The sequence below is a fragment of the Onychomys torridus genome, chromosome 5, assembly GCF_903995425.1.
Source record: "Onychomys torridus chromosome 5, mOncTor1.1, whole genome shotgun sequence".
NCBI classification, from domain to species: Eukaryota; Metazoa; Chordata; class Mammalia; order Rodentia; family Cricetidae; genus Onychomys; species Onychomys torridus.
This window is the reverse complement of record NC_050447.1, coordinates 38,545,238-38,565,336: the sequence shown is the minus strand read 5'-3', so window position 1 is coordinate 38,565,336 and position 20,099 is coordinate 38,545,238. Positions and strand designations below refer to the sequence as shown.

General features: G+C 49.5%; 1 protein-coding gene across 2 annotated transcripts in view; it reads right to left on the bottom strand.

The window, feature by feature from the left end:
- Positions 1-20,099, bottom strand: part of LOC118583547 (protein VAC14 homolog) — an 89,703-nt gene that overhangs the window by 9,760 nt on the left and 59,844 nt on the right. For both annotated transcript variants that reach the window (XM_036186952.1, XM_036186951.1), the window contains exons 13-14: positions 16,817-16,973; positions 5,016-5,148 (exon numbers count right to left, since the gene is read on the bottom strand). In XM_036186952.1, coding sequence (XP_036042845.1) covers positions 5,016-5,148; positions 16,817-16,973 — 290 coding nt within the window. The remainder of the gene's footprint in view (positions 1-5,015; positions 5,149-16,816; positions 16,974-20,099) is intronic.

Genomic DNA, 20,099 nt, shown 5'->3' with positions numbered 1-20,099 from the left:
AAGAAGCCTGTTCCTGTTCTCCAGAGACCACCAGGGGAAGTGGAGGCCATGCCCATGTCAGGGGCTGGAGAGCAGTTCTCCATCAAACATCACCAGCACTGGGGCTGGAACCCATTGGAGCTGACCCAATCTCACCATAGAATGGCTAGATGGGCTCCATTAACATTTCATTAACATCTATGTTTTATGGACAAAGCAGGAAGGGTCCAGAAGCATGTCACATGGTTACAAAGGTTACAACTGAGAGGAATTGGGATCTGAAGCTGTGCTAGTGGGCTAGTTTTTATGTCAACTTAATACAAGGTAGAGTCATCTGAAAGGTGGGAACTCAATTGAGGAAATGCCTTGGTAAGACTGGGCTGTAGGCAAGCCTGTAGGGTATCTTCTTAAATGGTGATTGATGGGGGAGGGCCCAGCCCATTTTGGGTGGGGCCACTTCTGGGCACATGGTTCTGGGTTCTCTAAGAAAGCAGGCTGAGCAACCTGTAAGGAGTAAGCCAGTAAGTAGTAACCCACCATGGCCTCTGCATCAGCTCCTGCCTTCAGATTCCAGCCCTGTTTAAGTTTCTGCTCTGACAACCTTTGATGATAAACAGTGATGTGGAAGTATAAGCCAAATAAACCCTTTCCTCCCCTGTTGATTTTGGTTATGGTGTTTCATCACAGCAATAACCCTAACTAAAGACAGAATCTAAGCCTTATTCCACATGCCACACACTTCCTTAGGCTTTGAGGGTGTGTGGGCAAATCTGAGGTACCCTGTCTCATGTGTGTGCCATCTTCCTCCAATTGTGAGCTGGGCCTCAACTTCCCTACAACCAAACCAAGGATAGCCTAGACCTATGTTAGGGCCAGTGAGGCTGGCTGAAAGATGAGGGCCTGGTGCCACTGGCTCCCTCAATCTCAATCCATGACCTAGATGACTATGTCTACAAGGTAAAGAGCTGGGTGGATACTGAGGCCAAGCTGGAGCTCTGGTCTTCCATGCCTGTCTCTGGTTCCACATCAAGGTGCAGTCTGGGAACAGTGTGGGGTGAGGAGACTAAAGAAATTTCTCCAATTCTCTCTCGGAACTGAGAACCCACTAGATATTTGTTCTCAAGAGCTCTGGATGCCTTTATCTTCCTACAAATGGCAGCTGCACAAATAATGGCTTCTAACTTGTTCATAGGAGCAACCTTTTATCTTTATCAGTGTGCAGAATTAGGAGAAGAGGAACAAGTGAACAGCTGAAGGAGGGGCTGAGAAACCATCTACTGCATTCCTCATCAGGCCTGTGGCTCCATTAGTGTGTGTGCCATTAGCATACCCTTCATGCCGTTCTTTTTTGGCATGAAGCATGAGGTCAATGTCCAGTGTCTTTCCTGGAGTGCTCTCTGAACTTATTTATTGATTGACTGGCACACGGTCTTTCACTGAGCCTGAGGCTCACCAATTTGGTGAATCCAGATAGCCAATGAATTTCAGGGATCTACCTGTCCCCCACACCAAACATGAGAGTTACAGGCACATATTGCCATGCCCTGCTTTTATATAGGCTTTGGGGAATGAACTCAAGTCTGGTGCCACTATAGCTCAGGCTTGTTTAGGTCACTATGTAGCCTAGGCTGGCCCTGACCTCACAGCAATCCTCTTACCTCAGCTTCCCCAGTGCTGGGATAACAGTTGTGAACCACAATACTCAGTTTTAGTATATTCCCTCTTCAAAGCTGTTAGCAGAAAAGAGTTCTATAAAGTGAAGAGCAGGATGCAGCCAACCACCCCACCTCATCGAAGGTCTCATCTCTTGTGCAACCATGGGAGCAGGGAGGGAGTTGCATGTCTGTGATGCCAGATCCTGGTCTGTGTGCCCTCATGGAGGGTTCGTCACTAGTGGCTGGGCACTGGCTTGGGAGGCACAGGTTTTGGGACATGGTGGCAGACAAGCTGGATGGCTAGAGCAAAGGCCAAGGAGAGATCTTAGTGAAGGACTGTTGCACCAGTACCCAGGGATGAGACCCTCTATATGGCTGTGCCGGGTGTGACCTTGATGAACTCTCAGAACCCAGCATAGTTTTTGAGGGAACTGAGCTCTGAACAGCAACTTGCTGGATATTCCAAGTCCCTAGAGGACAAGGAGAGATGACCCACGGGCCCTGCTCTTGAGCCCTTTGAAGAGCTGAGACCATAGTCCTGGCCCCAGGTTCCTTAGCATCCTTAGATGTTCAGGGGTCCTTGAGGTTCCAAGTTCTGTCATCTACCCCAGAGGGATAACATAGTGGGTGCTGAATCAGCAGACTGAGGAGTGTGCAGCCCAGCTCCAAGCAATCCTAGTTGGCACACTGCTTCTTAAGCACACTTTCCCTTAAGCAAAAATGAGAATTCTTATCATTCCCGGACACTAAGAAGCCAGCAAAGTCTTACTGGCCTGAAGTCTGTAAACAGAAACATGGTAGTGTCCTGACTACCAGCTTTATGGAGTCTCAGGTAGGGAGGAGGCCCAAGCACGTCCATGCCACCTGCATTTCTGCTGTGTGCATTCTGGGGATGCTGGGTACCATTTTAAACTCCTACCTCAAGACTTTAGTCTGAAGCTAGGAAGGCATGGAAAACCCAGGGCAGCCCTGTTCTCCAGAGAGTAAGCTGTCTACCCCTACCTTTTCCAAAGCCCCCTCTCTCTACTGGTTCCTGGAGTCTTCCAGATGAAGAATGCTCATCAAGAGTGTTGACACCTCTGCAGTCTGGAAAACCACATGAAGTTAACTGTCACTCCTATGAGGACATTCTGTTGTTCTGATGTGTGTGGGCCCCTGGTGTTATATCTCATATCTGCTTCAATCTCTTAACTGGAATTGCCCAACTCCATGGGGAAAAACCCCATAGTGATCTTCTTCTTTTGGCCAACGAGGTGAAAAGTCCGTCTGTAGTGGTACCACACACTGGTCCACTGTGCTACTGCAACTTCAGCAACTGCAGCAACTTCTAGATTAACAGTGGTTCTCAACGGTACATTCTTGGGCCTCAAGCACACGGGCAGATGCTCTCCATCTGAGCTACCTGCCCAGTCTCCGAACATTTCTGATTGTTCAAAGTAAGTGGGGGCAGGTGCTACTTGCACCTGGCGAGTAGAAGTTGGGGATGCTGTTTAAACATCCGACAGCTCCACCACAAGGAATTACTGGATTCAAAGCCCACAGTCCTGAGGGCTGATAACCCCTCCAGACCACAGGGACACCCTTCTGGGAGCTCAGACATCAGAAGCCCCTTCCGCCTGCTGTGGTCCTACTATTCTTTCTGTCCTTTCTCACGAGTCAGTCCTTTGGCCTAGCTCAGGGGTCTTCAACTCCACTCTCTGACCTTCATCTGGCCAGTGTTTCCCTCCCCCTCCCAGACAGGTCTCTCCATCACCCTCCCTCCTCTCCCCTTCCATCTCCTGAGCTCACTCTGTGGCTGAGCAGCTTCAGCTCAGCTCCCAGATCTTCAAGCTTCATCTTCCTGCACACCCCCACTCCCTTCCACCTTTCTTCTGGCCCTCCTTAGCCTCCTCTTTTGGCTTCTCCCTCTGCCCAACCAGCACTCATGAAGCTTCTTAGGGCTCAACCTCAGACTCCTTCCCCCACTCAGCTCCTCTTATTCCCTAAAAATGAAAATTCTACAGGGCAGAACCAACGAGAACTGTACTGTACACAGGACTGGTGCTGAGTAATTATCTGTTGACTGAGTGACTACATCATCCATTTCCAGGCTTGCATCTTAGAACTAGGTCTCTCTTTGATGCATCAAACTGCTGCTCCAACATTTTACTTTTGATGTTCTCAGAGCCATTGAAACTCAAGAGTGTGACTGTCTTCACTCTGATACTCTCAGGGCTCAGGGCCTGCATGCTCTCATGACCCCTCCCTTGTCCTCCTGCACTTCAGCCTCAATCAACACTGCCAGTCGCATCTAGACCAGAGCATCCCCGCTGTCTATCCATCTTAACCCTTCCAACCCATTCTCCCAACACAGCCAGAAATCTGGTCCCATCACTCCCCATCCTGGAGCTTCTGACTGACCCGAGTAAGGTTAAGAACCCACTTAACCGGGTTGTTTGTGCCGGTGCCCAGGGCTAAGAGACCATGTATGGTTGTGTTGGGTGGAGTGAGGCCTGGTCTGGAGGCTGGCCTTGATGCCCTCTCACTCAGAACTCAGCATAGCTCTTGAGTGATAGCCATGCTGGGTATACTGAGTCCTCAGAGGACGAGCTCTGCTCAACTTTGTTCAGGTTCACAGCAAAATAAACTCTTCATGTGCATTCCTGCCATCAAGTTCTGTGTAAACTAGGGCTCTGCTGGGGTACCCAGCTCCTCCACCCTGGTGACCACACCAATACAGACTGCTCCCTAAGCACCCTCAGCTACATTAAGAACCCCACCACCCCGAGGTTTTGATTCCACTGGTCAAGAGGGAGGCCTTGGCAGGTTTTAATAAGAAGAACTAAGATCTACTGCTATAGAGCATCGAGGACCATTTGGATCACTCTGGTAGGCTCTTCCACATGGCTTTGTTGGGAAGTCTGCAGGAGGTTTTGTTCTTGATCTAGCTTTCATTAGCCTGAAAGTGACACTGGGCACCCTTCTTGGTGATGCTGCTTTATGATGCTATGGGATGACAGTTCTCAGACCTGTCCAAGGCTAGGTTCAGTCAATTAAAGAGCCTGGCTTCACTAAACTGGCCAAATCCTGTGCTAGTTAGTAGCTAGGATCCTGCCCCTGTCTTGTTCTGTCTGTCTGGCTCACTTACTTTCTTCTTCCAAAGAACAATGGTGGCACTTAGGGAGAGGATATTTTACCAGAAGGGAGATACTTTCAAGAAATAAACACTTAACTCAGTTTTTAAAAGAAATGCCAAGGACTACCTGCTTCACATTGGTAGCACCACAATGTGAGGGAAGAACCTTCTTCATTTCTTCCAAGAACAATGCAAAGTCGGGGAAGGGGGAGGAGAAAGAAAGGGAAGCAGGTGGGAGATTCAAAGCTGAGGCACATGGGGCTGACCTGATGATGAACGGGCCTCTGGCCTCCAGCAGCTTCCGTTCACTGCTGAATGTCTGCAGAAGGTTGATCATGAACTTGTAAAAGTAGGAGTTCATGGTGGGGGTGGAAGGAGAGCATTCTAAGCCTTTGGTACCTGCAGAGAAAGAAACAGAGCCAGGATTTAGTCTGATTGTGTGTCTACAGGGTGAGAGACAGAATACAATCGTAAATGTCAGAGGTGTGTGTAAGAAGATGGGAGAAAAATTTCCAATCAAGGGCCACAGACAGGAAGGCAAGGACTTTATGAGTATGAACAAGCGCATATAATTTGCTGGTTCACTCCTCCACCTATTTCCATAGCACTCAGTGAAGATCATTGTGTAAGACCTCCATTAGGTGCTACAATGAAAAACAAACAGGGCTGGGCGGTGGTGGTGCACGCTTTTAGTCCCAGCACTCGGGAGGCAGAGCCAGGCGGATCTCTGTGAGTTCAAGGCCAGCCTGGTCTACAGAGTGAGTTCCAGGACAGACACCACAACTACATGGAGAAACCTTGTCTTGAAAAAAAAGAAAGAAAAAAGAAAATCCGAACAGGACTCGGAGAGATGGCTTTGTGATTAGGGCATGTACTGCTGTTGTAGAGGACTTGAGTTTGATTCCTAGTACACACACCAGGCAGCTCAGAACCACCTATAACTTCAGGGGATCTGACACTATCTTCTAATTTCCATTTGAATCTGTACTCATGAGCATATACCCACACATGGTTACACACATATTCATGTAATACAAAATAAAATAAATCGTAAAAAATAAAAACAAATGAACACAGTTCTCCCAACAAATTAGATACATGTGGGTTTACTTTGCAAAATTAAGGACAATCAGTGTCCAGTCAGAGAATAAAGAGTTTAGATAGACAGCTGGGCATGGTGGTACACACCTTTAATCCCAGCACCTAGGAGGCAGAAGCAGGTATATCTCTAAGTTTGAGGCCAGCCTGGTCTACTCATAGAAACCCTGTACAACCCCCCTTTCCCAAACCCCAAACTAAAACAACAAAAAAAGACGTTAGGTGCAACTTCTCCATGCTCAGCAAAGCTAGCAACCCCCCATGAGGCACAAGATAAATTCCTTTCCTAGTGTTGAGAAAAAACATAAATCATGCACGAGGACTGGGCTGAAGACAGCAAACACGAGCAAACAGGTGACTTGTTTGGATCCTCACCTAGCACTGGCATCCACTGGGTGAAGGTGCTCTTTTAGGGTGTTACTCTTAAAATCTGCAAAGCCCTGGCTGGCTGTGTAATACAAACAGCACTGCATTGCTCTTTCACATGCCTCAGCCGAAAACATGCTCAGAGCCTCACACCAGCACTCCTCCAGCCTGCTCTTGCACATGTGCCCTTGGTGAGGCTTCAAGAGGAAGGCTGCTGGGTTGTTCTGCTGCGGGCTAGTCACACACCCCACAGGATTCTCCTTCCTTCCTTCCTTCCTTCCTTTTTTTTTTCCCCGAGACAGGGTTTCTCTGTGTAGCTTTGCGCCTTTCCTGGAACTCGCTTTGTAGACTAGGCTGGTCTCGAACTCACAGAGATCGGCCCGACTCTGCCTCCCGAGTGCTGGGATTAAAGGCATGCGCCACCACTGCCCACCTTCCTTCCTTTCTAATGCATGGTGACTTCACTGTAGTGCTGGAAAGGGGTGACAAGGACAGTGGGATTTTTCAGTCTGCCCAACGCAATATCAGGACATCTTTGTTAAAAACATTATTAGTCTCATCCTTGCCCCATAAAGTATGCCTTTCAAAGCATACCAAGTTTTCAGAATATTCTTTGCTGTACAGAAATCACCACTAGCTGTGGAATACTTTAATCATTCATCTACTGGAATCCTGTATTTCCTTTACTTCCTAGTCTCTCCTCCAGGCCCTGGAAACCAATCCTTATCTATACACTTACCTATTCTGGACATTTTGCATGAATAAATGGAACCTAATATGGTTTCTTTCAGGCAGCATATATTCAAGGCTCATCCTAGTTGTGTATATCCATTCTTTATTCATTTTTATGGCCAAACAATGGATACATCATACTGTATTTGTTAATTTATCAAACAGTGAGGACTTAGTGGTTTCCACTCTGTGGCTATTATGAATAATGCTGCTCTAAATTGTCATGCTTACAGGCTCTGTATGGAGAGTTTCCCTTTCTCCTGGCTATATACCTAGGGCTGAAACTGCTGGATCACATGGAAACTGTTTGGGTCCTGAGGAATTGCCAGGCCATTTTTCACAGTGGCTACAAAGGAGACTCGACCTTCTCTACACCCTCTCCAACATGTTATCTGTCTTTCACTACAGTCATCCTAGTGGATGCGAAGTGGGGCCTCATTGTGGTTTGGATTTGCAGTTCTCTAGCGATAATGCTATTCATGTTTATGGCGCTTATGTTTATCTTTTCTGGAGAAACAGCTACTCAATTCCTTTGCCTTTTTCCAAAACGGAACTATCTGTCTTTCTGTTATTAGAGTTCTACATGTACGTAGGTTCTTATTGGGTAGGTGGTTTATTAGCATTTTCTCCTATTCTGTGGATCTATCCTGACTTCTGCCAGGAAAGCACTCCACTACAAAGCTACATCCCTAGTCTACTTTCTTGATACTGTCCTCTGAAACAAAAAATATTTGGGCTGGGGACACAGCTCAATGGTAAAGCATTTGCCTACAGTGTTCAAGGTCATGGGTTAAATTTCCAGTATTGTAAAAAACAAAACAACTTTTGTGGTGCTACAGGCCTCATGCATACATGCTAGGGAGCTTCTATGACCAGTCCCACAAACCTTTACATTTTGGTTACGTCATTTTTTTCTTTGGCTGCTCATGCTTTTGAAATAGTAGAGTAAGCAGGGCCAGGCTAACTGAGGCAGCAGAGACTGTCAGTTTCTCAGCTGGCCTCTCTCTGGTCTAGAAGCCTCTTCCTGAAAGAGCAGGCAGGTACTGGCACAGGCAGACAGGATGTAGGGGTCCTTGGAAATCAAGCTTGGCTGTGGTAGCATACATTGAGCCTCCAGAAGTATGAGGCCAAGTGTATAAAAGAATGTACAAAACCACCCAGGGCATTACAAGTCTCCCAGAGGAGCTGTTGGTGGTCAGAGGCTCCAGGGGCACTGAAACACCCCAGGGTTCCTCTGTGTTTTCTCCTGATCTTTATAGGGAAGTGGCTGGGAACTAGAAGACATTTTTATGTGTGCCAGCCCCCCAGCTGCAGATGCCTTAACACCTGTCATTCTCATTCCTTAGACTTTTAACAGACCCCTTTATCGTTAAACCCTGCAGCCTTCAACCCCAAGACCTTTCTACATAACCCTCCACACTTCCAAATCCTGCTACCTTAAATCCAAGACTCTTCTAGACAACATCCTCCATCTAAGACCCTTCCAGACAACCCTTCGGGAGTCTGCTGGGGAATCTTGAGTGAAAAGCTCAGTTTAAAGACAGGCCTCATTCAACTTTCTGCTGTTTGGAATGCGCTGTTCTAGGTCCACGCTGGGGACAGCCTGGCTGCCTTGGTTCTGAGTGACTTTGGAATGGCAGAGTCTCCCTAGCCTTGAGGGGCTGTTTGCAGAAACAAGTGTCACATTCTTACAGATCAAGTAACTGCAGGCCCAGCTGGGGCTGATCTTGGACGAGGTGGCTGAAGACACAGCTGCTGGGGCAGCCTCACTTCACCATCCTCACCCACAGGAGATAACATTCAGTGATGGCTGTCATGGCCTGGCTATCTACCCAGCCCCAGGGACATGTGTACAAGAATCCAGTTAACTATAAGCTTCTGGGGGTATATCTCTGCATTATCTGGGCCCTTGTCTTCTTCCTGCTTCTCTATATGTACCCCTGAGCCATCTCATTTCCAGGCCTAAGGCCACCAGGCTTCAATGTACTTAAAAGGATAAAGGAACTAATGAAGAGAACAACCACAAATATACTCTCCTGGCTGTTACTATCTGGGAGCCCTAAGGAGCTGGGTGCTTTGGGACACTGAAGTTCCAGCCTCACAGGAACAGGGGAAAGAAAGTATCGAGCATGGTACTCTGGCCTCAGTTTCTTCATCTATAGGTAAGGGCAGTAAGAGTCCCTAACCACTGAGACAACACATGTAATGCACCAGACAAGGCATGCCATGAGTCTGTGCTCAATAAATGGGATGAGTGTGACATCAGCAATAGTCTCCTGTCCTGGAGCACTGTGTGGGGAAGACTGTTCTCATTCTCTGCTAAATAGGTTGTAAATGCAGGGAGAATTAGGATCTGAAACACATTCACAAAATTCTATTGGGATACTTCAGGGAAGAAGAGAAGGAGTTATCTGTGCCCTGCCCCCAGGTCAGCTGACAGACTGGCCAAAGACAACAGGAGAGATGACTTGGGGTTGGTTCCCTTGAACACATCTCTGCTCCTTTAGTAAGAGCTCTCACTGCTCCAAATGGGTTCTCAGTGCCCAGACTAAAAGTTGGTGGCTTTAGTGGAGAGACAAAAAGCACATAGGACAAGCGACTAGTTCTTATAGCACTGTCCTCCGGGAAAACCTGTGAGCTCAGTCCTTCAAGTGAGCCCATTGTTCAAACACCACACACAAGAAAAAGCCCAGTATTCTGAGGCTGGAGCCATATACCTTTCCAAGATTCAGTGGACAGGAGGCTTAGGTATGGCAGTTTAGGGTGAGCTCCCTAGAACCCCAGACTGATTTGTATTGAATGCAACCATCAGGAGCAGGGCCTCTGACCTCAGAACTCCACCTGCTAGGAGGACCACTGCACCCATTGAGGGTTGGGAGTCCTGGGCAAGAAAGGGGAGCAGTCAGTGCTCACTGGAGACAGGGCCAGGGGCAGTGAGAGCTCTTACCACCATGGTTTCCCTTTTGCCCAACTGCCTGACCTCAGGAGCCTTCAGGCCTGCTGTCTTGTCAGACTGTTGGGATTCAGCCTCTGTTCAGATCCCCACAGGCCCCATAGACACTGTCTGTGAATCCCCAGCTAGCAGACCTGCCCACGCCATCACATCTCACCTGAAAAGTGAGTTCAGATCAGAGGTACCACATCCTGCTCTCACTCCTTCCCTGCTGCCCGTCTGGGAATCAGGGAGCTTGTCTGCAGCTTCTTGCTGTGAACTCCCCATCCTAACAAGGCACGAGAGGACCCTCTTCTGTCCCCTGAGCCCCGATTTTCTCTAGGGATCCTGCCAGCTGCTCTTCTGCTGTGGGCTCTTCAACTCTCCTTGCAGCCCACCATGCTGCTGGCCCTCTGCCCCTCTTGTCTGTCGGGTTTAAATGACATCTAATACATTCCTCAGTCCCCAGTAGTCTGACTCAGTGTCTTGAATCACCTGCCCCACCCCAAACCCAACAGTTCTTGGCCAGGGCTGTGGGGCTCGGGAGAGGAGGTGGAGAGAACAAACTCGCCCCGGAAGTGCGACTACAGAGATTTCCGCCTCACTGCAGCCTGCACCTCCCAGGGGACAGCTCAAACGCCTCCACTGGCCTCTTCCGCCCACCTCCGGCTCTTGCTCATCTGGTTGTGTAGTCTGAAGTGGCTCTGTCTCAAGACAGGCTGGTGCTGCACACGCCTGAGGAGAGGCAGAGCTGGGCCTGGCTCGGCCTGATTTAGGGCATGCCCCCCAGATGTGCATCTGGACAGAGGTGTCCTAGCAGACTGTACTTAGCATTACCAACAGTGCAGTTTTGTAGGCCAACTCAAATGGTGGACAAGCTGCTTTGGTGGGAATTGGCAGGCCAGGAAGGAGAGGAGAGGGCTGTGTGTTGGGCTCTTCCTAAAGGGCTGAGAGGAGCAGGATCTCCATTTCCTGACCCAAAGAGGACAGGGATGTGAGGGAGAGTGCAATCCTCAAGCCACACAGATCTGCCTTGTATTTCTGGTTTGGGCAAGCAAGAAGTCTGTGGAGCTCTGGAAGGAAGCTCACGTGACTGACTGGCTGCTCAGGGGCAGACAGATGCTGTGGGGAGTCCTCTGTATACAAAGACAGGCCGGTGGGGTGGTGGCTGGGGAGCCAGCCCTGCAGATGTTGTTAAGTGAAACCTGATGTGGCGACATGAGAATCTGCAGAACGCCTCACAAACAACCTTCCCTGGGATGTTTTGGATTGAGTTTTGTGGCTATGACGTGAAGGAGCCTCACATGTCAGGATAAAAATAGCTCTGGCCTCAATACACAACCCAAGTTACAGTGCAACAGAACCAGATGCAAAAACATTAGCCACCCAGCTCAGACTCTACTTGCAAGGTTTCATTCTATACCTTCTTCCCTGCTGAGGTCAGACCCAGGGATCTGGGCAGTCCACCTGAGTAGCTATTAAGATTTGCTGACTTGAGGAGGTAGGGCAAGGGCCAGTGGCTATTGAGAGCACACCCAGGAGGCCAAAGGAACAGAGGGCCTGGACCCTGTTGCTGATTCAGCCAGGCCATGGAGACAGTGAGCTGCTTTCTCACCTGGGACCATCTCAGAGAAAGGAGTACAGTCCATTCTTGGCATACAAAGTGCTTCATGAAGCTGAGTGGTGGTGGCACACACCTTTAATCCCAGCACTTGGGATGCCAAGGTAGGAGGATCTCTGTGAGTTCCAGGCCATCTTGGTCTATATAGGAAGCTCCAAGACAGTCAGGGCTACATAGAGAAACCCTAACTCAAAACCAAACCAAACCAAACAATAACAACAAAAAGAACATACTTCATGGAAGGGAGTGACTGGGAAGCTAGTATGGGACAAAAGGGGAATGGTGGGAGGGAACAGCTCCCCCAGAATTAAGTGGCTGGAAGGGAGGCCACGCTGGTGGGGTTTTTGTTTTTTTGAGAGAGAGTGTTGTAGAAATGGAGGTAGCACTCACTCTATGGCTTCATGGATACACCACCACCCTGGTGACCTGATCCCGGAGGTAACCACCCAAGACAGGAGCTGGAGCCTCACCCATATCCAGGAGGCGTTCCAGCTGTTTGTCTCACAGCACAAGACAAGATAATCAGCCAGAGGGGCTTAGGAGCAATTCTCAGCTTTTAGGGGAGCAGTGGGACCACACAACCATCTGCTATCAGAAAGGGCTGCTACGAAAGCAAGGGCTAGGGCCAAGGTTAGTGCTAAGGGGAGAGAGCTAGGACTGACGAGACCAACCAACAAGGAGTTGCAGCCCAAGGGGACACCTTGGACAATGGGACCGGGGAACTTCAGCTCACCCCTGGTGACCTGTTCATGGCCATCCTTCATTTTAATCATTTCTAAAAAAAAGAGTACTCATCATTTCCTGGGTACCTGCTGCTAGGGATTCATACACGAATAAAACCTAGCTCCTATGGCTTGAGACCCCAAGAATATACAAGACATTTGGTGATCCTGACAAAATGTGAGTCTAGAAACAGGGATGACCTGAGTGTTTGCATTCTGAGGACTCTGGGTTACCAAGGATTGGAGCCTCCACCTCTGCACCTTGGCAGCAGGAAGGGCCTTAGCTGGTCATAGGTCAGTTCCACCATCTACCCTGACAGGCATGAGGGTGTAAAGGGGATGCAGCCTCGCAGAGGGTCTCACCAGAACTGACCTGGGGGCCTAAGGATGGCTATCAAGGCAGTCCCTCATAGCACAGAGTGCTGATCTCAGCCCTGCCTATGGAGGAGCTTCCAAAGCCCCCAAGCACTCCATCCTAGCTTAGAAGATGGGGAAGTGGTACCTAAGGCAGGAACCCACTACAGGGCACAGGCCACAGATCTTTCTACTACCTCTCAGGAGCTGAAAGGATATCTAGGCTTGGAGGTTCAAAGAGCAGTGGCAAGGCTCTTAGGGGAGCTGTGACACAGTCAGCTGTGGTTAGAGTAAGCAGAAGGAAGCAGGACAGGAAAGGAGGCTCCTTCTATGTAGCCTGAGGCCAGAATGGGGTCCCTGGAATCACTGTGAAGAAAAGAACTACTTGTCCGGGAACTGGCAGGTTGGAGCCAGAGCTGGGAACAGGACACCCAGACCAGCTCTTAGACTGATAGCTAGGTTCCTACTGCTCCTCTCCTCGGGTAAAGGAAGCTTCCAAGGGTGGCAAAGATGGGATTCTCATGGTCCTCTGAGTGTGAGTTAGACAGCCAGGTTCCTGGGCCAGTACAAAATGCCCGTCACAATCCTCAATCAAGGGACTAAAGCATGCTCTCTTCTCAGAGTTGCTGGATGGAGCTGGGCTGATCCAGGTGAACAACCCTCTAAAGTGCTTAGCACAGGGCCAGGTTTCAGTAAGTGCATGCAATGTTGGCCATTACTGTGACCGCCGTTACTACAGGGAGAAATGGCCTAGTTCCTGAAAGCCTACTGGGCTTCTTCCAGAACTTGTCTGGTGATAGGAAGATACTGCTGACATCTAGTCACAATGGCCTGGGCTGCAGGGGATGAAGTGGAATTGGAGCATTTCACCTTTGCCCCTTTCAGAGCTAGAGGTGGAGACACTAGACCAGTGAGCCCTGTGGGGTATGTTGCCATTAATAGTTTTTAGTCATCAATGGAGTTGGGAATAGAATGTTTGCTGAGCATGGACAAAGTCATCCCTAGCTCCTCCCTAGTGGTAGTGCACACCTGTAATCCCAGCATCTGGGAGGTGGAGGCTGGATGATTTAAAAATAAAGTTTAACCCTGGTTACCTAATGAATTTAAAGCCAATCTGGGATACACGAGACTCTACTTTAAAAAAAAAAAAAAAAAAAAAGGCCCGTGGCAAGCAGGTAGGTCATGGCAGATGACACTGAGCCCAGACTGCCACACCACTGCTTATTTAGCCATGGACCCTGAGGGTACCTGGGTCTCCCTAGGTCTGATACCTGCCTGATAGCAGAGCTGGCCAGGCCTTGGGAGAAAAAGATATGGATCTTGGTCCTACTGATAGTTCTAATGTGGGTCAGGGTGGTCCCACAGAGGCTTGGTTCCTGTCCCTTCTTTCCACAGCTTGGTAATACACTTGAAGATTTCTGAGTCAGTTAGAGATGGTATATGATGGCTAAGCCCCAGGAGCCCCAGAGTGGGAGACAGTTTTCCTCAAAGGCCCTTGCCTAGGCAGCTCTCCTGCTGTTCTGGAGGTAGTTCTTTTCTGGTTAAGAACAAAGAGGTGGGGCACAGACCTGGGTCTCTGTGACAGGGTAGAGAGATGTTTAAGGTAGGTTATGTGAGAGGAAAAATCCCATGTTGGCAACTCTGTCTCCAATGCCCTGGGAACCACTGTGGTAGTGCAGTTAGGGTGACACAACACTCATCCAGGCATGTGCTGTCTCTTCCCCATCACTGTGTGGGATCTGCACCATTTGAGTGTACAGATCTAATGTGAAGGAGGGGACACTGGCTTCCCTGCAGATGCCCTGACGTTGCCTTCTAAAGTTCCTGCATGGAGGGTGGAGTGATTTCCTCTTACAGGACACAACGCTGCAGTCTCAGGTTCTCAGATCTGTGTCCTGGAGAGGTGGAGGACAGTGGACTCCTCTACACATGAAGAAGGGCTGGTCTTGCATCTGCTGTCCATGTGCACATGTACATGGGTGCACAGAAAGAGACAGACCCTAGTGCATGCCCAGGGAGTAATTTGGGGAAGAGCAGCCAGCAGAGCAATGAGGACATTTCCTGCATGCTTTCTGACCTCAACACCACCCACATATCCATGCCATCCACCGTGGGCCTCCCAAGGCAGCTGAGCCAGGAAAGGGCAGAGGCTTCCTGTATTCCTTTCTTCCTGATTTGATCTTGACCTTCTAGAGTCATGAACACACTTGTAAACTCTGATGCCAGCTGTGGAGATGCAGATGTGAATGCATCTCCTGCCTGGAGGGTCACAGAGACCAAGTTTCATAAAGGGCTCGGGCTAACTTTTTGGCTCCTGGTATTGTGAGTTTGTGAAGGAAATTGCAGTAATGGCTATAAGCACTTCCTTGGGATTCTTCCAAGGACTGGCTTTCTGCCCATCTGGGATGTTTTATTGTTGTTTTCTAAGACTTCTGAGTGTCCCTGGCCAATGTGAGCCATTCCGATGGCCTTCACAGGCTAGGGTGAGAGTTCCCACTACTTCAGCTTCAGTGTCTGCACAGTTTGATGGGGGAAAGGAGTTGAGATTCAGAGTTCTCTGCCACGTGAGTACACTCAGCTCTTGTCTCTAAGCAGCAGCATGCTTTTGATACCTGATGGCCCCCAGGAACCTTGCAGGATCCCAACTCTAGAGTGGATGCCTAAAGTAGTTTCTTGGCTCATACCCTCAGGAGTAGGAACCCACATTTCAGCTGTCAACTTCTCTGTGCCCAGAAGGAAGAGAAAACATGCTTATAGATGAAGTAAAAGACCACAGAGGGTCCTGGGAGCACTCAGTCTGCCCAAGGCTCATACAACCTTCTGCTGCTACACCCTAAAGATGGAGAAGATGGCAGGGTGCTGTCTCCTAGGGAGGAAGAACCATTGTAGGGTTCCTTTCTTCTGGACTTTTCCCTGCCCCCTCTACTCCATCTAAGGAAAAGCCTTCTCTCCATCTCAGTGTAGCTCCTACTACCTGTTCTGCACACCACGCTTCATCTTTGCCATCTGTCCCTCAATTGGGAGGCTGGCCCTAGGTGCTGACTTGGAGACAGGGTAGAGAACGAACTTCTGCTGAGGGACCGGAAGTGGGGGCCACAGCAGGGGTCCTGGCATCAGGATATGGGAGCTGCTTCCTTAACCACAGCTGATGACTGCCCAGGGGAAACTGGTCTCCTGAGTGAGGAAGTGATGGCATCCTGGGGAAATGGGAGAGAGGAAGCCAGGCTGCTGCTAGAGTCCCTCACTCTCCACATCAGATAGAACATGCTGCAGGAGAGCTGAAGCTGGGCTCCCATGTGCCTTCTGCTGCAAAGCTTTGGAGACCCAGAGCTTTCTTTGTCATGGAGGTGTCTTCAGAATACAGCCTGTGGTTTGACTTGGCATATCCAGGGCTGTATCAAGACCTGTGGAGCCCTAAAAATACTCAGAACTTCTTAGACACTGGGCATGGTATCTGGCTTCTACTGGGGCGGGGCAGGTGTAATAGGGCCCAAGGCTAGGGGCCAGAATACCCGGAGCTGCAGGAGGGACAATGTCACTGAGAGTTTGTAAGTGTATGTGAAGCTAATGAGGTCCTTGTGTCTAAATGGCATGAGGGGTTAACGGGACAAAGACTGGCAAACATCCAAGACTCATTGGGTAATTTCCTACCAACCTGTGTCCTTGTCCTTTTTAAGGACCATGTGGCTGAGGGAGGTGGTCTCTGCCTGGGAGAGGAGGAGCATGGCAGTATGGCCAGGGAGAAGAGCTACCTGCCACCCCAAAGGAACCTGAGGAACAAGCACCAGAATGTCTTGGCTACCTTCACTTGCAAGGGCAGCCCGGAAACAGCCTGTTTGAATTATCCTGTTTCTTGCCTGGGCTGCCTGCCATGCTGAGAGCTATTCTGAGCTTTGGTGAGGAGGAAATGGCTGCCTAGCCTTTTTCCACCTGTGAGACCCAAGATTGAAGGTCCTGGCTGGTTGCCAGTCTATGGAGAAATTGCCTCAGAGGGTTTTGTGCTTAGTCAGTGGTTCAAAAGCATCAAAAGTGCTGAGGATGAGGGAAAAGGGTTGTGAGGGTCTCTTTGGGGACTACTGGAGTGTGAGTCAGGAGGGCTGTCTCTTTTGTGATAGAAGACCATGGGTAGGCAATCTACTGACCCTCATACATGGCAGAAGAGACTTATGAGTGACCTCCTGGTACAAGTTAAGATTCAGTACTAGCATTTTCTTAGGACAGAGCCCTCAGGGAAATACTTACTGGGAGCGGTTAGCATGTTGGCTCTGCTGGAGGTGTGCACCTGAAGCTCCGAGTGGCTGACTCGGAAGTCAGGGCCATCAGGTGCGCCTGGGTCATCCGTTTGGCCTGCAGGGGAGGAAGCAATTTCTGCCAACACCTCCAGATCCTTCAAGACAACCTGGGGAGACAAGCGGAGGATGAAGGACAAACTCCCTACTGTGAGCTGAGCTGATGTAGCAGAGGTGACATCAGAGATAAGGAGTGTCTTGTAGGGCAGGGAGGGGCCAGCAGAGCCTATTGCCGAGAAAGTGCTTGGGAAAACATGTAAAGGGATGGATTAAGAGGCCACTGAGGGTGATGCCTAGGAAAGGGAGCTCAGACTGGAAAATCTTCTTCCTGCAGCCCTCCTCTTTGATTCTGAATAAGGATTGGAGGGGGCTCCTTAAGATGCAGGTCCTGGGCGTCAGGATGAAGCATACACAGGATGTATCTCATGGCCTCTGTATTGTATGAGGCCTTGGTCCTGACCTTTCTGGTCCAAGAAGAGATGTCACTGCAGAGGTGAGCACCAGGCCACACAGGCCCCAAAGGGCCCTCTATAACTTTGGGTGTGATTGTGGTCTCCAGTGCTAAAAGGCTTTCTAACATCCAGACAGGAATGTCTCCCAAGTGTTCCCACTTAGTTTTGGATGGGGACAAGGCCTCTTCAGCTGCCTACCTGCCTACTGAACTCATCTAGGGAGAGGCAGAATACAAGTACAAGTTATGCTAGGCCATATTGCCCTCTTTCCCCTAGGGCTGCCTCTGAAGTGCCCATGGCCCCGAAACTGCATCATGTCACTTGGCACCAGAGCTGCAGGATGGCAGAGTCCATCCCATAGTGGCATTATACAGTGGGCAGTAGGGAAGGAGTGGGGACATGCCCTGCTGGGAATGCATTACCAGGGATGCACGCCCTTGTGCAAGTGTCATCAGCTCAAGCCCTGTGTTCCACACTCCCCACATGGAGCTCCTCCCACTGCAGGCCCTGCCAGCTCCACCTGCTCCCTACTCATCAGTTCTCAGGAAGGCCTGCCTCAGCCTCACTCACAGGTACATCCTTGGGACTAACCCTGGCACCCAGCACATGCTCAGCAAACATTGGCAGGCGACGGGGACAACTGTGTCTTCATTGTGCTACCTTGAACCCAGATCAAGAATTAATCATTGGGTGGCATGGGAAGAGGAGGGGAAGGAAAAAAGAACCATGGTAGGGAAGGGGACCAGGGGAAAAGCTGCAGAGCTCTGTGGGTGGGGCCCTGAGAGGTTAGTTGGGTAGAATATGGTAAATACAAGGTCGAGATAAGGCTAAGATGGGGGAATCCTTTCGGGGTGATGAAATGTTCTGGAATCAGATAGTGAAGATGGCTACAAAACCCTTTAAGTACAAATGCTCCTCAACTGAAGATGGAGTTATGTCCTAACATACACACTGCAATTTGAAAATATCATAGTCCGTATACCCAATCTATGAATACTGGAGTTCACAACACAGTACACTGTAGACGACAAGCTGCTTCCCTTCAAGATCACAAGGTTCACTGGGAGCTGATCATCATCAAAGAGTACAAAGTGTGGTGCACACCTGTGATCCCAGCACTTAGGAGGGAGAGGCAGGGTCAATTTGGGTTTGGGAAGATGGCTCAGTGGTAAAATGCTTGCCCTTCAAGCAAGAGGACCTCAGTTTGGATCTCCAGCATCCACGTAAAAAGGAAGGCACAGAGGCACATGTCTGTAAGTGCTGGAGTGGAGGAGACAGGCAAATACAGGGGGCTTGCTGTCCAGCCAGTCTAGCTGAAATGGTGAGTTCCAGGTTCAGCGAGAGACTCTGTCTCAAAAGGGTAGAGAGGACAGGCAAGATGGCTTAGCAGGTAAAACCCCTTGTCATCAAACCTCTGATCTGAGGCCAGTTCCCAGAGCTCACAAAGTGGAGGGAGAGGACCAGTTACTACAAGTTACACTCTGGTCCTCACTTACACACACATGCCATGTCATGCACGTGTGTATTTAACAATGGAAAGCACATGGTCTCTGAAATGTGAAGTGGTTCTATGAGTTCATGTAATAAGCCAGGGCCTTACCCTATGATATGTGGTTGTCACTTTTCTTAGTTTCTGCTTGGCTAGCTTTCCTGTGCCAGTGTTGAGGCTCCCTCTGCCTGCTCACCCTTTCCGGCCTCTTGGTCTTCTCTAAGCTGTATCACATGTTTGGCACATGATCTAACACCTTGCCTGCACCTTGGCCTCCTCTAGGCTGGTCACGGCTTCACTCACACAGATACCACCTCTACTGTTCTCCCACCACAGGCCCTGAGATAGTCTTTAGGTCTGTATGAGCCTTATCCTGTATCAGAGCTGCACTAGACACTGGGTTGTAGGAGGCAGTCAAAGCCACCCTTGTTTATGGCTGTGGGCACAAGAAGCCACAAAGCAATGGCCCTTGCTAGGAGCTTATTATCTGCCTGTCCTTTGGTGCGCCGGAATTTGGGTTTTACTTGCTCTTGGAATAGGTTCTATTTGTTGAATTGTGGGAAATGGATCTGCAGTGGCTGGAAAACATGGCCCCTAACCTACACAGCCCTGTCAGATGGCAGGAGCAAATGCTAGCTAGCACTGTGTCAGGCCAAGAGCCAGAGGAACCTAGGTGGGTTTGGGTTACAGGCCTAGGTCTCTGTTTCCTGAAAGGAGGAGTCTCTAGCAGGCTCTCCTCCAGGAATGGAAGAGACAGAGGGAGGAGGGTGTGGCAGGGAAGCAGATGGCAGTTAGGAAGAGTTTTGAAAGAGAAGCAGACCCTAGCCCCCATCATTCTCTGGAACCTCATTTCACAAGCAAGGCCCTTCCCAAAGGTCAGGAATGGGGAACTAGATCAGCGACTTGGAGTGGGGGACAGTGTGGGGTGACTCACCCAAAACTAAACAGCAAGGCAAGAATCAAGCCAAGAGTTTTACAATAATTAGAGTTTCCATAGGGGTACTCCCACTCCAAGGTGTTACTAAGAGAACTGCAAACATACATTCACACAGATACTTCTATGTGAACACTCATAGTAGCCGAACAATGGAAAGGTCCCTCTTCTGATAAACGGAATGTGGTATATCCATTCCACAGAAAATGACCTGGTCATAAAAAGAAATGAGGAGGGGCTTGGCTCAGTGGGTAGAAGCACTTGCTGCACTAACTGATAAGCTGTCGGGCACACTTGTGGTCCCAGTGCTTCTGTAGTGAGATGGGAGACAGAGACAGCCTGGCATGAGCTGTGATCAGTA